The 15,426-nt window shown below is 38.8% G+C and overlaps 1 protein-coding gene across 1 annotated transcript; it reads right to left on the bottom strand.

Moving 5' to 3' along the window:
• Window positions 1–719: 719 nt before the first annotated feature.
• LOC139742519 (uncharacterized) lies at window positions 720–14,906 on the bottom strand. Its single transcript, XM_071653050.1, has 15 exons — window positions 14,493–14,906; window positions 14,005–14,213; window positions 13,083–13,178; window positions 12,385–12,510; window positions 11,087–11,270; window positions 10,386–10,476; window positions 9,175–9,257; window positions 7,994–8,165; window positions 6,783–6,903; window positions 5,498–5,615; window positions 4,494–4,679; window positions 3,691–3,813; window positions 2,346–2,530; window positions 1,657–1,767; window positions 720–852 (listed from the first exon to the last, which is right to left on the bottom strand). The coding sequence occupies exons 1-15, from the start codon at window positions 14,904–14,906 to the stop codon at window positions 720–722; spliced, it is 2,352 nt and encodes a 783-aa protein (XP_071509151.1).
• Between the last annotated feature and the right edge of the window lie 520 nt (window positions 14,907–15,426).

Genomic DNA, 15,426 nt, shown 5'->3' with positions numbered 1-15,426 from the left:
AGAAGCACACAAACAAGCAAACACACAAACTATTGCTTCTTCCACCTCCACTGAAATTTCATCTCCATTGACTATGCACATTTTTGCTCACAAAATACTCTTAACTGAAACTCTTCAGCATTCCTGTGTTCCTCCCTCACTTCATTCCAGTGAAAAATCACATAAACCCATTGCTTCCATGAACTCGTTATAGCATGTATCACATCAATGGGAAATGATGTTTTGAAGTCAAGAGGTTAATATACAGCATCCTCATCATTGGTTACACATGAAACTTTGGAGCAGAGAGTGTGCATACCACTTTACAGGACAAAAATAAACGCCCTTCTCTCCTTGCAAATCTTCTAATGAATTCAAAATATTCATCCACCAAAATAATGGATCATTTGAGGTGAGGAAAATACATGCTAGTTCATGCAAAGGTAAAACGTGACGGCAATGAACCAAAATTTTCCATTCTTATTGCATTGCCATTATCATTGATCCGATCCTGAACTCCACTGAAAGCTCCCATCATTGAGATGGAAATGTAGGCGTGGCAGGATTTCCATGGCAACCACTGCAGGATAGCAACAACACTTACATATGTAGCAACACACTTTTGTTCCTCAATCTCTCCTCTACCCAAGTCATCCTCTTTACCTTTGAAGAAGATGATGCGAGGGGTGAGGGGTGAGGTAGGGGGTGGAGGGAACGGAGTATGAAGGCTCCAAAGCATCTCACGGCGTCATGTGGAAATTCCAGACCCGGACTCTGTAGTCTGAGCAGGCGGCGATGATCTTGGTCTTGTCCGTGAAGGTGCTGTTGATGTGGCTACCTTTCCGGGATTGCAGCGTGTGCCAGCTTTCATTCCTATAGTATCAAATCATAGTGAAGTCCGCATTGTTGTAATAAATGCACCATTCTATCCACATTGACAACACAGATGTGTTTGCTGTCTTATACTCTCAGGGCTGCACACATTCACACTCTGAAAGCAGGGAAGTTTCTAAGAGCAACCAGGGAGATGCTTGTGTGTTACATGCACTCAATGGGCAAAAACAGTTCCAAAATCAAGACGATTTGTTCATTATCTTGTCAGGTCATGAAGTGGTATCTCCTGCAGAATAAGGGACACTTGGCAGCTCTACAATACTCTATGTACAGGGATGACAACCCTGTATACAGCATTGCAGTATTCAAGAGGGCTGAAAACACGTGTTTTCATTGAAAAACAGTATTTTTGCCCTTCCTGCGCTATAGACATGTGTAATAATACAGAGCATTTCCATGACACCTGCACTTTCAGTGGCAGATCCAGGGGGGAGTCCACTGGGAGCTCCCCCCTTTATTTTATTTTTTTTAAAGAAAAAAAAGAAGAAAAAAAATGGGGGAGGGGTGCTTACGCCCCCCCTTTAATTTTGTAAAGGCGCCCCCTCTTCACTGAATTCTTGGATCTGCCCCTGATTATGTTTGGCTCAAAAAAGTTCAAAATCCTGCAAAAATAGTAACAAGTGGCATCTCTGTATGAAAAATAAAAATCTCAACAACAACAAAGTTCCAATGACAGCAACATCTACTAAAACAATAAGCAGGCCCATCATTGCAACTATTGCACATGTGTAGGGTATCAAAATGATGATACACAGACATCAATAATTCATCCACATTACTCACTTTCGAATATTCCAGTACTTGACCATTCCGTCTTGGCCGGCGCTGACCAGCAGTCCTTTGGGCTGGTCTGGGTTTGACGTGTCACTGATCTTTAGATTGAGAGTCTCAACCCTGGAAATGAAAGATGAATTGAGACATGTTACGAAATGAATTCAATTTGAGATACGAAAGGTCAACTTCTCATTGACATAGGGTATGTAGAATGCAAATGCTGTGTTAACCATATGATATGAATGCAGCTATTCACACTACAAGTACATAAATTGGAATTCAAACTTCATAAATTTGCCAGAAATACCAAACTTCTGATCACTTTGTTACCACCATTTAAAGTAATTTCTGAGCTTTATAATCAGTATATTACATCCCTAAAAAACAAAGAACTTAGCAGTAAATATGGGATTCAAGATACTAGACTGCTTTAAGGACATGGTCAATTTGGGTGAAATACTGATGAAACCATACATGTATATTTACATTCTTCACTTGAATAGAGGGATGACTAAATTATAATTGAATGACACTACTATCTATTCTTCAAATCATCATTTTTGTCACCATATACACATTTGCCACACCAAGAAGAATCAAAGTTATACCAAAAAGAAGAACAAATAAAAAAACAGATTTATATCCAGGTTGAAATCTGCTAAACAGCCTAACCACAGCAATGTCACTCTGCTTCTGACCTCTTCTCATGCTCGTCAAAGACCTTCACGCAGGCGGCCGTGTCCAGTCGCCATAGTGACACGACCTCGCCCACAGAGCAGGCAAAGTAGCCCTTGTCGTAGCTGAGTGCCATGATGGAGGTCGTCTGGCTGATGCGGATGACCCGGACGTGGCGACCCGTCTCAATGCTCCACACACGGATACTCTGCATCGGGGCAAAGATCGCACTTTGCTCTCACCAATTTTCTCACACAGATAGCGAGATGTTTCTGAAAGCTATGACTTACTGTAAAAGCACAAATACTTCGCACAAGTAATTTTTTTCACCTTGACCTGGTAAGAAGAATATGGCTCATTTTTGATTTGGCAGAATCAAAATATGAAGTAGTGTTACATATCATAACAAGCAAAAAAAGTTTCTTTTTAATTTTGCGCTAGTTTCATGTTTCACGAAATGCACCCACATTTCTATACCACAAAAAAATTTTACTTTTACTTTTACCAACAGCAGCACATGAACATGAATAAAGATCATTATGAGCAGGCCAAAAATTTCCACAGGAAAAACAGATAAAAAGGTAAAGGTGCTGTCACAACGCATGGAATTACATTATAGTGTACCTGTACACAGAAATTTAGTTTTCTAACATTGTAGGTTATTGTACTGGTAATATCCCTATGAAATATAAGAGCGCAATGTTACTCACATACAGAGATATAGCAATATATAAAGATACATAAAGAGATCTCTAAAATGCCAAAAATTACATGCACCTTGATCTAAGAGTAGTCGTCTGGCGTTATCGCCTGCATTCGATGGCGTAGTTCGATAATTTTCTGTATGATCAGTGTACTACGATATACTCTCAAAGCACGCAAACGCGCACAAATGTCAGAGAATGTAGCTAGGTTGGTGCTGCCGCGCTGCGCTGGGACACTGACCAGGCAGCCGTGGCAGCCTCTACTCATGCGGATGCTTATGAGGCGATACCGATAGACAGTATTTGATATAGCTGTGTGCAGACGGAGGCGAACGAAGGAAACGTGCACACACCGATGGTCTAAGCGCAGCTACTTTTTTCAGATCTGGCTACTAATGCAGCACGCACTAGTGCGTGCTGATTTATTAAAATTAATTTTTCACAGTTTTGGGCATTTTTGTGATGAGATGAGTTCTTAGGATATGCTCTCACACCTCTCAAATATAAATTTTAGGGGAGAGATTCCCTTTAAAGGCAATAAGGGTACAAATCTATTGGCATATACTAAAGACAGAGCTGAGTGAATACAAATAGGTGTGTAGCCTCCTTTTATTACCACTTAATACAAATAGGTGCAGGAGGAGCATGTCTGCGACCGATTTACCTTGTCAGCAGAGCCGGTTATGACCATGGTGCCCTCGTTGTCGATGTCCACACAGAAGACGGCCTGTCCGTGCCCCACCAGGGTGTGCAGCAGAGAACATGTGTGCAGGTCCCATAACTTCACCTGCATTAAATCGGGAACAAAATGGTGCCGCAAATTTATGATTCTACATAATTATGCAGTACTTGAGATGATCACTGCAGAGTTAGGATCCCCTCATTCCTCTCGATTGTATTTTAGTGATATCCATAGGAAATATGGCACCAAAAAAAAAAAAAAAAAAAAATTAGACAGATGCAGGAGATAACAATATTATGCTTCTTTTTTTTTTTTAATTCAAAGCATGAATTCTGCCGAGGGCTCTGTTGTTTTTCCCTGTCATGTTTTCACAACTCTGTCTCATAAAAAAAGATGTATAGTATCAAACTCATCATCCATCACTTTGCAATCAATATGATCAGATATGACCCGTACACATGATTATTATAAAATCAAAGAATGTTCTGAATCTGTAATCCATTGTTTTGTTAGGAACACATGGTTGGTCTTCGTTTGAGACACATTTTTGTGGATAAAATACATGGTTTACTGGTCAGTGGGTTGTTGATTGTAACTCAAAGGGACACAAATACAGATACAGATACAGATACAGATACAGATACAGACACACATACAGATATTCTTTATTAGTCTTTCTCGGAACAAAAAAGATGCCGAAAAATTGTATTGTTGTATTACATTTACAGTGAGCAACTAAGGTACGAGTTGAAATTACTGGTAACAGGCAGTGTTTAGTTGCTTACAGTTCTGTCTTGAGAAGCGGATGCCAGGTAATGCTTCTTCTGCGCCATGGCCCAAATGGCGCCATCGTGGCCCAGGAGGGTGCGAGCGCAGGACCCCTTCCGCAGACTCCATATCTTGAGGTTGCTGTCATACGAGCCGCTGATGAGAAGGTGGGGGGTGAAGAACCGCAGACACCACACCCCTTTCTGTAATGTGCCGGGAGAGGAAAGCAACAAAGGAATGAAATTTCTGTCTATGCATTCTCTGCCATATAACTGACCTTCCAAAATTAAAGTGCGAAAATCATAATCCAAGGATGGTTTACCCAAAATATATAAACTTCACCGATGTGTCCAACAAATATTGCTACATTCATTCAATCCACATATGGCAAAATTGTAAACATTTGGAGCAGGTTCCCCTTTAGAAAGATTACTTTGACAGAACCACAACATCTGCCATCGCTGCTGCTGCACTACTGCTACCACTACACAGTGTTGCTGATTGAATCAATGTGTCAGGCTGTCCTGCATGTACACAAGTTCAAGGCAAAGGGCTGCTGGAGCTGCCCTAATATACTTATACATACACAGGGTTCATGACACGGCCCCAGACCTGGCCACTCAGAGAGGGATGCACGTCACGAGACCGACACCCATGAGTCATACAGCCCATGAGTCATACAGCTGACAAGTCATACAGCCCATGAGTTATACAGCTCTCAAGTCATACCGCCCATTAGTTCGACACTAAGCTAACAAGGCCTATGAGATCAACACATTAAGCCCTATGTTGTATTTGTTCAACACATGGGATGTTTTTACCTCGTGTCGAACTTATGGGCTTTATTTGTCTAGTGTTGAACTCATGGGCTGTATAACTAGTGAGCTGTAAGACTCATGAACTTGTTCTCAATGTCAATTTCATCGCGCTGTATGACTCATGGGTGTCGGTCTAGTGGGATTCTCAAGGGAGCTGCATTCTATACATTGTATAATGATGAGGGTCTGAGAGTGGGTCTTACCTGGTGTCCCTTGAGGGTCTGGAGACACGCCCCTGTCTGGATGTCCCACACCTTGACTGTCTTGTCCTGGCTCCCACTGGCCACTCGGTACTCTCCGTCAAACGTCACACACAGCACTCTAAAGTGGACAGTGGAAATACAATTGTATAGTTTGATATTTTTGATGTGACAATGATATTAACATTAGAAATAGCTGCGATCCTGACTCCAAGACAACAAAATTTATTAATACCGATGAAATGAATGATATTATCAATTCAACCTAGATAAGATTTAACATTAACAGAAATCTATGATGATCATGACGACTATTACTGTTACAACTACTACAACTACTACTACCTGCTACTGCTACTACTACCTCAAATACTACTCTACTACTACTATCATTATGACTAGATTACTATACTACTTTTACTAGACTATAGAAATACTGACAGCATTACGTATAAAATGCACACGAGGTGTAATTTACTAACATTTTATTTTTCATATATTTGATCGTGATGTAATCATTCTAGCTACGTGAGAGCTAGGCTCATATGAGAGTCATGATAATGGCATTTAGAGTTAGGATGATTATGAGATTCATGTCAGGTGAGCATTAAAGTGTCAAGACATCTGTGGCAGTGGATGAAGGAAGCAAGTCATCTGATGTGCTAATCAGCGAACAAAGCACATCGAGAATTACCCTGTTGAAGACTAGTCCAGAATATGGCCAGGAAGGCGTCTATGGGAAATGCATGTTATAGCGAAATCAGGCCGTCTTCAACATGCTGAAGGAAGAAATGAAGAACTTGATTGCAAAACGAGCTAACACCATTCTTATCAATTTGTGATAGTTGCAATTAAAGCTGCTAAATACCAAATGAAATTATATAAAAAAATGGGACATAATTTCAATGATATTGTTGTAACAACTGAGGTATTTTTGGAAAGGTTTCATTTACCTCTACCTGATGATGGACTCACTTTAAAATGTTTAAAATGATGCTTAACCCATTTTGTGCAAACTTTTTATTAAGTACAGTGGACTCCTCTTATAACGAAGTCCTCGGGACTGGCACTTTTCTTTCTTTATATTCGTTATATCGAAATTCCATCATAACCAAAGAAATAAACAATAAAAATGCATAGTATGGATAATGTTGCGGCTGGAATTCTTACTTCGCTGTCACCGGAATTTCATTATAACCCTGTTCGTTATATTGGGAGTGCACTGTAGCAGCATTGCAGAGTATGAATCTGCACATCTGTTGTGCTACTGAATCGCTCCTTTACTTACTTGGCCTGGTGACCTCTGACATCCAAAGATTTTGTTCTGCCCTCGTCCCAGTTCCATCGAAGGAAGACGTTATCGCGGTAAATGGTCTTCCACTTGAAAGGCTTGTCTGGCAAGGGAATTTCTGGAAAAGAAAAGAGAGAGAATTCCTATCTTCAAGAATCTTTAATCTGACATGGATTTCTGACTTTATCACTGTAAAGATCATTACACAAAAAGACAAGCATACCAATGATAACGGACTATCAATTACATAAACTTGGTAATCACTGACTTACACACCATGAACGAACAGATGGTGTGTAAGTAATTACCAGAGTAGTACCGTATATATGCAGTGAAGTACTGAACAACCAACAGAGCTATAGTAACATGCTAGCTGGCTGCTGGAATGGCTGTCCCATATTTCTGCCATCTGGTGGAAACCAAGCCTACAGTCACTTGTCATGTCAGGTGAGTGTTCACTACACACAGGTTCTCCATTACATGTACATGCTTTCATCGCACAGCATTTCAGTGCAATTGCTGAAGGCAGGTGGTCACTATAAAAAGATGGTTGCTTCAGCCGATATATTCATTCCAGTACTGTAAATGGTAATATTTTCGCGTAATTAATTTTTCACGCTGAGCAATTCAAAAACATATTTGTGGGTTCTTGAATTCATGCTGTGCAATTGTTTACTTGTATGCTATTTTCATCAAGTTCACAGAAAAGAAAATAGAATTTGATTTGGCATTTCCCTATGTGAAAATTGATGTGCTGCCTGATCCAATTGAATGTACAGCTGGTCTGCACAGAAACTACTGCATACACGTGTTGAAATGCATCCTACTAGTATATAAAATACTATGGGACAATCATGTATGTACACACACACACACACACACACACACACACACACACACACACACACACACACACACACACACACACACACACACACACACTCATTTGGATAAATTTGTATAAATTCATTTGTATACATGCCAACAGAAAGAGTTTCCTAGTATGATACAACAAAATGAAATCTGAATCTGATCTGAATATGAATCTGAATCATACCAGGGAGGCATTCAATCTGCGCAAAATGTGAAGGAAAAATTGCGAAGATATTTTTGGAGGTTATGGAATTCATGCTAACCAAAAGAAGCACAAAATATGCAACAAAAATTAACGTACAGCAAAACTATTTCTGTGTATACAGCATACTTACTGATCTCCACCTGGGAGCACTTGTCCTTCCAAATGGCGTCGTGGCTGGCGAGGTGCTGCCAAGCCTTACACACCTGGGCAGCCACCAAGAGCCACTTGGGGGAGAGGTAACCCAGGATTCGGAGGGCCAGGTGCTCTGGCAGCAGGGAGACAAAGTCCCTCGACTGCTTCAGCTGTGATGTTACACAATGAGACAGATAGAGAGGGAGTGAGAGTGAGAGAAATATAAGATATATAGATAGACATAATATATATGCAGTATTATATATTACATAGAGAGACATAATATATATGCGGTATTATAATAATATTACATAGATAGACATAATATATATGCGGTATTATATACATAGAGAGACATAATATATATGCGGTATTATATATTACATAGAGAGACATAATATATATGCGGTATTATATATTACATAGAGAGACATAACATATATGCAGTATTATATATTACATAGAGAGACATAATATATATGCGGTATTATATATTACATAGAGAGACATAATACATATGCAGTATTATATATTATATAGTACTGCCATGAAGTATTCACATTAACACTGCATGTTTAGAATAATAGTGATTATGATTTTGTTTGCTTGTTTGTGCTTGTTTTTTTTTAATCATTGTCACTACTTTTTTAAAAGCACCTTTCTACCATTTTGTGGGAGACTAAAGCGCATCACAACATACTTTTACTCCTATCACAGAAATCAAACATACACCAATACTGTGTATTAAAGCCATACATTCTTCGCAGGAATTTTGGCCTGGATGCCTCAAAGCCTGCACGTACGCTACATCCAACTGCAGTCAACAGTCAACTATTGGTATCTGACATGTATTTCCCTGACAAACTTTTATAAAAACAACTAAAAAGAAAACAAAAACAAAGAAAATCTACTGAAACTATAATGTACTATAATGTTCAAAGGTTTGAAGATAGTGATGTTGATATATTCTTAGGATTTGTTGAACATTTAGTCATGTTCTTTATTCTTCAAAATAAGAAAGAAAAGTGGATTGCCCTGATACTGTAGTGTATCCAAGTATTAAGTCATCAATCACTGAGAAAATATCTTTGCGTTTAAAAGATTTGAGAACTGTACCCCTGAGAAAACATATAAGAAAAGAACAACAGCATGTTATGGCTTCAAGACAGAGAAACTTACCGCTGAATGAGTGGAAAGAAAGTAGAGCTGTCGTTGGTCCAGCTTCCTGAGCAACTTGTGCAGGAACTCGTTCCTCTGAACATCTGTGAAAGAAAATGGAAGAAAGAGAAATATATCAAGCACAACACCAGTAAAGTCAAAATTGATGGTCAGTATTTATTGGATATTGAAACTGAGGGACAATTTTTGGTAAGTCTTTTTCGCTGTTCTCACACCCTAATAACTGCACTGCCCGTTAATGTCTGTCATGTTAAGTCACTTCAAATCTTAAAACACTTGTGTTTTCACCTGTCTGTAATCAATACAAATGTAAATTTACGTGTGAAGAACACCAAAAATGTCTATTTCTCTGCCAGCAGAATAATATACAAAAATTACCATGTGGAATAAATGCCTTGTTCAAATTCAGTCATTGCTTTTTCTGGTAGCAAAGAAAATTGCCTCATTGTAAAGCAACTGATCGCTAAAATAACACAGTAAACATCTCATTAGTAGTCTATTAATTCCTTCTAAGCAATAACGACACTATAATGAGGCACAAACATGATAGGTAATGATGTTTATTCCCTTTGGTGGGGTGAAAAAATAAGGATAATTAAAAAAAAGACAGGATCATACCTAGTGCAGGTTCTATTGGAAGGTTCACTTCAGTAAAATTTTCTGTTGACTGATACCATTGCCATTAGTCCAAAGTATTTACTACATGTTCTTGAGGTTTGATACAAAATAGAATCATTTTCTTGCCAAGTAAGCATATCTGACTCTTAAAGTTTACCAAGATTTTCTGTGAAGTTTTTCACTCTATGCATTTGGAAGAGAGAAGAAGAAAGACTGCAGTGAACAGTCTTAAGATTTCTGTCTTAAATCCCCCTGCTCTTGCACATGATAGTCCTGCCTTTTGCACTCGACAGAAAATTATACAAAGAGAGACAGAGACTGAGAGAAACAGAGAGAGAGAGAGAGAGAGAGATCTACTCACATATATGTGTGTCCCTCTATAATGCTACAATGCTTGCAGAATCAAGCTTAGATCTGCCCCGCTAATCTTATGACTTGGCTATTAGGCAAAAAAATTAGTTCTGCATGATGTGTGAGACCACGTTCCCACTGCCCAACCTGGGAGGCGCATTGTAACCATTAGCATTGCAGATCTAAAGCTTGCTGCAATGTATCACTATCTGCAAGTGGGATGACAGCCTACAATAACTCACCATTCCAGCTTTCTGCATACCAGTGATACAGCTGCCACGCCTCTGTAGGGGTGGGGTCTATGGGCGGCAGCCTATCAGCACGTGTCCCCGACTGAAAAGTAAATGGCAGAGAGAAAAAAAAATGGACTACAGAAATGACAAAGACGATGAAAAATGAGTTTACATTTCATTTCATGTCAGAACCATAAACTTTGGCTTGATGAATCACAACAGGTGATTCCAAGTGTGGTGAAAGCTTGAATAGCCCTAACATAGTGACATTTGATTTGATTTTGATTTGATTTGATTTCTGCATTCCTCTTTCATACAAGAATATAACAGGAAGCCAACTGAAGCCCTCCATATAATTAGTAATATCATGAAAGGAAATGACATTTCTATGGACAGTGCTATGACTTCAATGTGATAAAAGAAAGAAAGAAGGAAAGAAAGAAAGAAAAAAAAGAAAGAAAGAAGAAACAAACAAACAAACAAAGAAAGGAAGACAAAAAAAATGTGACCCTTGTCTTTAATCAGTCTAATCCCGCAAGAAAAATATTGCGTGGCTTGCAAGTACGACCTTATACCTTGTAAAAATGTACGTGGAAAAAAAGCATACTTGATATAAACACACAATTTAACCCATTTCCTATGGGAACCTCGTGGCCTTTGTATCCAGTCTATGGGGATTTCAGAATTCAGTATGGAACAGGTTAATTTACCAAGGTAGGTCTTGCCCAATAAAGGTGAATATCAGTCAAGGCCTTGGTCAGGAGGGGTATGTTGGACTCATCGACTGGGTTGTAGCCTCTCCGCCTCCTCTCGCTCCACGCACTCTTCTTTCTCGAAATGGAATGGCCCAGGTGGTCCTGCATGTGTCTCCTGATTGGCTGATCCTCCTTCACTCTGTCAATTGAAATTGAGAAATCTTGAGGAGTGGTTTTGATGAATGAAGTACTGGAACATTATCTCCATTAATTTATTAATTCATTAATTCATTCATTCATGCATTCATTCACTTATTCATTCATTCATTTATTCATTCATTCATTCATTCTTTCATCCATTCTTTCATTCATTCATCCATCCATCCATTCATCCATTCATTCATTCATTCATTCATTTATTCATTCATTCATTCATTCATCCATTCATTCATACATACATTCATTCATTTATTAATTAATTCTTTCATTCATTCATCCATTCATTCATTCATTCATTCATTCATTCATTCATTCACTCACTCATTCATTCATTCATTCATTCATTCATTCATTCATTCATTCATTCATTCATTCATTCATTTTTCATTTATTCATTCTTTCATTGATTGATTGATTGATTGATTAATTTATTTTTTTCCACTTCTTATAGAAACATACTTATATTTTACAGAAATTGAACATATAAATTACATCAAAATGTATAATACAAAATAAGTTTAGAGAATATCCTTGAAGTATGCGGAAATGCTGGAAATGAGGAGGAATGCTAAAAAGCAATGCTTGTATGGTGCATTCCACCCACAAATAATACAACAAATCATATCCTTCATTACAAGGAAGAAGTGTGTGTGGAAATACCAATTATTTTACATTTTCTAATTTCTTTCTTCAATATATTCAAAAAGTAAATACATACACAAAAGAATTTTTTTCCCCCTTCAATTCCTGAAATACATAATTCGGGAGATAGTGTCGTTTGAGTAGATATATATATAGCTGCAACTGATTCAACATTATCATACTCCAAAATCATTCTATTCCTGCTTTAATATTTACAATTATGTAATCATCCTTTGGCACAGGATATAAATGCAGCATTAATAATGGAAAGTATAAACATTAAATAGCTTTATCAAATGCAAAGATTTGGTTGTCTTTGTTTTCTTGGTGTGCAACAAAGTATGCCACTCCCTTCACACTAGCTAGCAAGCATCTGTGGAGCAGACATAATTAAGATGGCATGAATGTGCGGATATTCACTTTTATAGTTTTCAATTCTACACTGTACTCACCTGTTCAAGTTTGGGGCAGAACGACTCAGGGGGTGAACGAAGGTCTTGGTGTGCCTGACGACTGGCAGCTTGACCAGTGGTGCACTGTTTGATGGCTTTAATCTGTCCCATCCAGACTTGAAAGATCTGAAAGAACGGAAAGGGGCAAGACACGATTCTTAGTGCAGACCATTGGTGGGGTCATTTGGTCATGTGGTCATACAAACAATCAAACAAAACAAATCAAAGCAAAGCAAACTAACAATCTTCCATGGTTAGAGAGACGTTTCTACAAGTATATCTCCACTTGCTGTGAATCTGAGAATGCCTGGGCAAAATTTGGGCGGAAGAGCATCAAATAACATGAGAAAATAGAGAAAGATGCAATATATCTTCAAGAATGATTTCACAATTTTGCTTTCAAGCAGTAAAACTGCTGCATTTGAGAAATATATATGTAAGAACCAAACGGATTCTGTATGTTTAAATTCAAAGTACTAAGTGATATAATAGTTAAGGATCAACAAGTATTCAACTATCTACAAAAAATCAATAGACCTTGTTCTGCTGCACACATGGTTTGATGAAAATCTGAAGAATCTTGAGCTATGAGATAAAGCTTTTTTTTTCACTTGCAGAAAAGTTGAATGTATGGTCACCTTAAGTTATTGTAATGGAGGAGTAGATCAGAGTGACAGTATAATGTCTGGATAACTTACACTTGTTTCACTTCCGCTGGAGGACTGGATTTGATGACTGGCATGATGTATTCTGTATTCAGTCTCTGCACATCAAAACGTCTCTGCACGTGAGCACTGTTAAAGGAATAGATCATGAAAACAGCCTTACTTCCACCGTAAAAAGAAATTATGAGAAATAAATGCTTAATTTGGTAAATACACCAATGTCTAAACTCCTTGTTCACATTCACACTTTCTCATTGATAAAACGTCAAAATTTTGTTTGTGTTTTTTTAAGTAATCAAATCACAAAATATATATACTGTGTGTTAAGTGAGTTCTTCACTGACAACTGATGTTAGCACATAAAGTTTGTAAGCCTTCCTCTTATGTACTAACATTAGGGAGAGACCGCAATGAAAGCTGCTTCTAGCAACATAAAACTATGTGTACATGTCAAAGAGAAACTCTATTTACTCATTCATTCACATTAATTCTTCTATGATGTATCTACAGATGTAGTGGTATGGAATGAAAGAATAACAGTTACTATCAAAGTTTTGGGCTTATTTGTCCTTTCGTATTCAATGAATTTTCCCAACTGTTAAGAGATCAACATCAAGTTCTACATTGTGACTGTTATACTCTTGTATGATATGTTTTCTGTTAGAAAATCAGTGTCAATATCAAAGATGATAATTAACTCTTGCACTGTACACATACATAATATACTAATTGCCCTATATTCTTATTGGAGTTTTCATTCTATGATAGCAATATTGGTAACAAAAATGATTAAATGAAATCATGCTTTCTGAAAAAAAAAATGTATTCCAGAAATTGATGCAGAAGGATCAAACATATATCATATGTTTGCACAAAATTAATCTTTTACAGATCATAATAAAATCTAAATTAAACACATACAGTACCAAAAAGAACATATGGAAATGACACTCACCTCTGTGCATGGTGGTAGTTTCTCACAGCGCGCCTTGCTTTTGTCTCCCGGCTGGTGTGGCTGCTGATCGGGTCAAAATGGTGGCCTGGGAAATGCTGGCGGGCCGTGTACATGAAGTCCCGGTGCAGGGCCGGCTGGAGAGTGGTCCACAGGAAATTGTACTGGGAGAAGTTGCTGCGCTGCAAGATGCCTTCCAACACTTGACATCGCTATGAATAGTAGGGGAGCAAAACATACACTCTCTCCATAAGCTGATGGCTTCTACTGCAAACAGGTTAGCAATGTAAAATACAGATTATTATTTTTTTTTTACTCTGCTTCAGTTGAGTCTTTGATGATTTTAAATTTCTTCGGAAGCACGACAATCTAAGTTTCTTGGATACCTTCAGGAATGACTTGTGGATTCATAACAATGCTAAACTCTTTTAGCTACATCAACAGGAATTATTCAAACAAGAAAACAGCATGGAAATACTTCACGCCATTACCTGATGATGGTTCCACTTGTCCAGCCAGATATCAACGTGATCCACCTGCCGACAGAACTCGACGGTGCCGACGCTCTCGATGTTCCTCCCGCGGAATGCGTGCCACTCTCGCAACACGCTCGAACCATCCCCCTCACCTGACCCCACTCCGCCCCTGCCAGACAGCAAGATATCCCCCAGCTGGAACCCCGGCCCGTCCTCCATGGGGCTACTTTCGGCGACATCATCACCCCGCTCACTTTGTGCAACATCTCCTTTAGCTGACTCTTCCCCATCTGGCTGAGGGACATCTCCAAGTCCGACCTGCGAGCCATGTTCACCCTCGAAGTGGTTGCTGCCAGCATCGCTGTGAGTGTACGAGCCATCTACTTCTCCCTCCAGTATGACAGAGAGTCCGTCGTGGTTTGGTATCATGTTTGTCCCCAGTGGGTTGGAAGACATGGGGGGCAATGTTTCCATCATTTTTGTCTGTGTGATGCAGAGGTACATGGAAGTGTAACAAGCGAGTGGATTAATTACTCATTTTGGAATCTCGCACATTCTGGTGTAACGTGTGGCTTCCAGGATCCCAGGGTGCAAAATATACAATCAACTGTCGAAAACTTAACATAGGCCCCTATATATTTTCTATCATGTTCAAGTTGATTACATATTACTACGCGTAGGTCATTGTCCAATGCCATAATCTATATGCATACTACTGACTATATAGTACTGTTACTCATCTACACAGTACACTGCAAAAGCCTGGTAGGCTCTACGCGATAGGCCCTACTACAGTAACTGCAACCAGTCCAAACGCCCATGGCCAGGGTTAGTCGGGTAGTACTAGTAGTACTAGACCTACTGCAGGGCTGCACACTAACCCTATTTTTTTTTTTTTTTTCTATTGGTCCAGCCTGTCTGACCAGTACCAGTAGGCACCCAGTTTTTC

This window comes from Diadema antillarum, unplaced genomic scaffold, assembly GCF_040938485.1.
Source record: "Diadema antillarum isolate AM-2024a unplaced genomic scaffold, OU_Dant_1.0 seq00001004_RagTag, whole genome shotgun sequence".
Lineage (NCBI taxonomy): Eukaryota > Metazoa > Echinodermata > Echinoidea > Diadematoida > Diadematidae > Diadema > Diadema antillarum.
The sequence above is the reverse complement of the archived record's forward strand: the minus strand, read 5'-3'. Positions and strand labels throughout refer to the sequence as shown.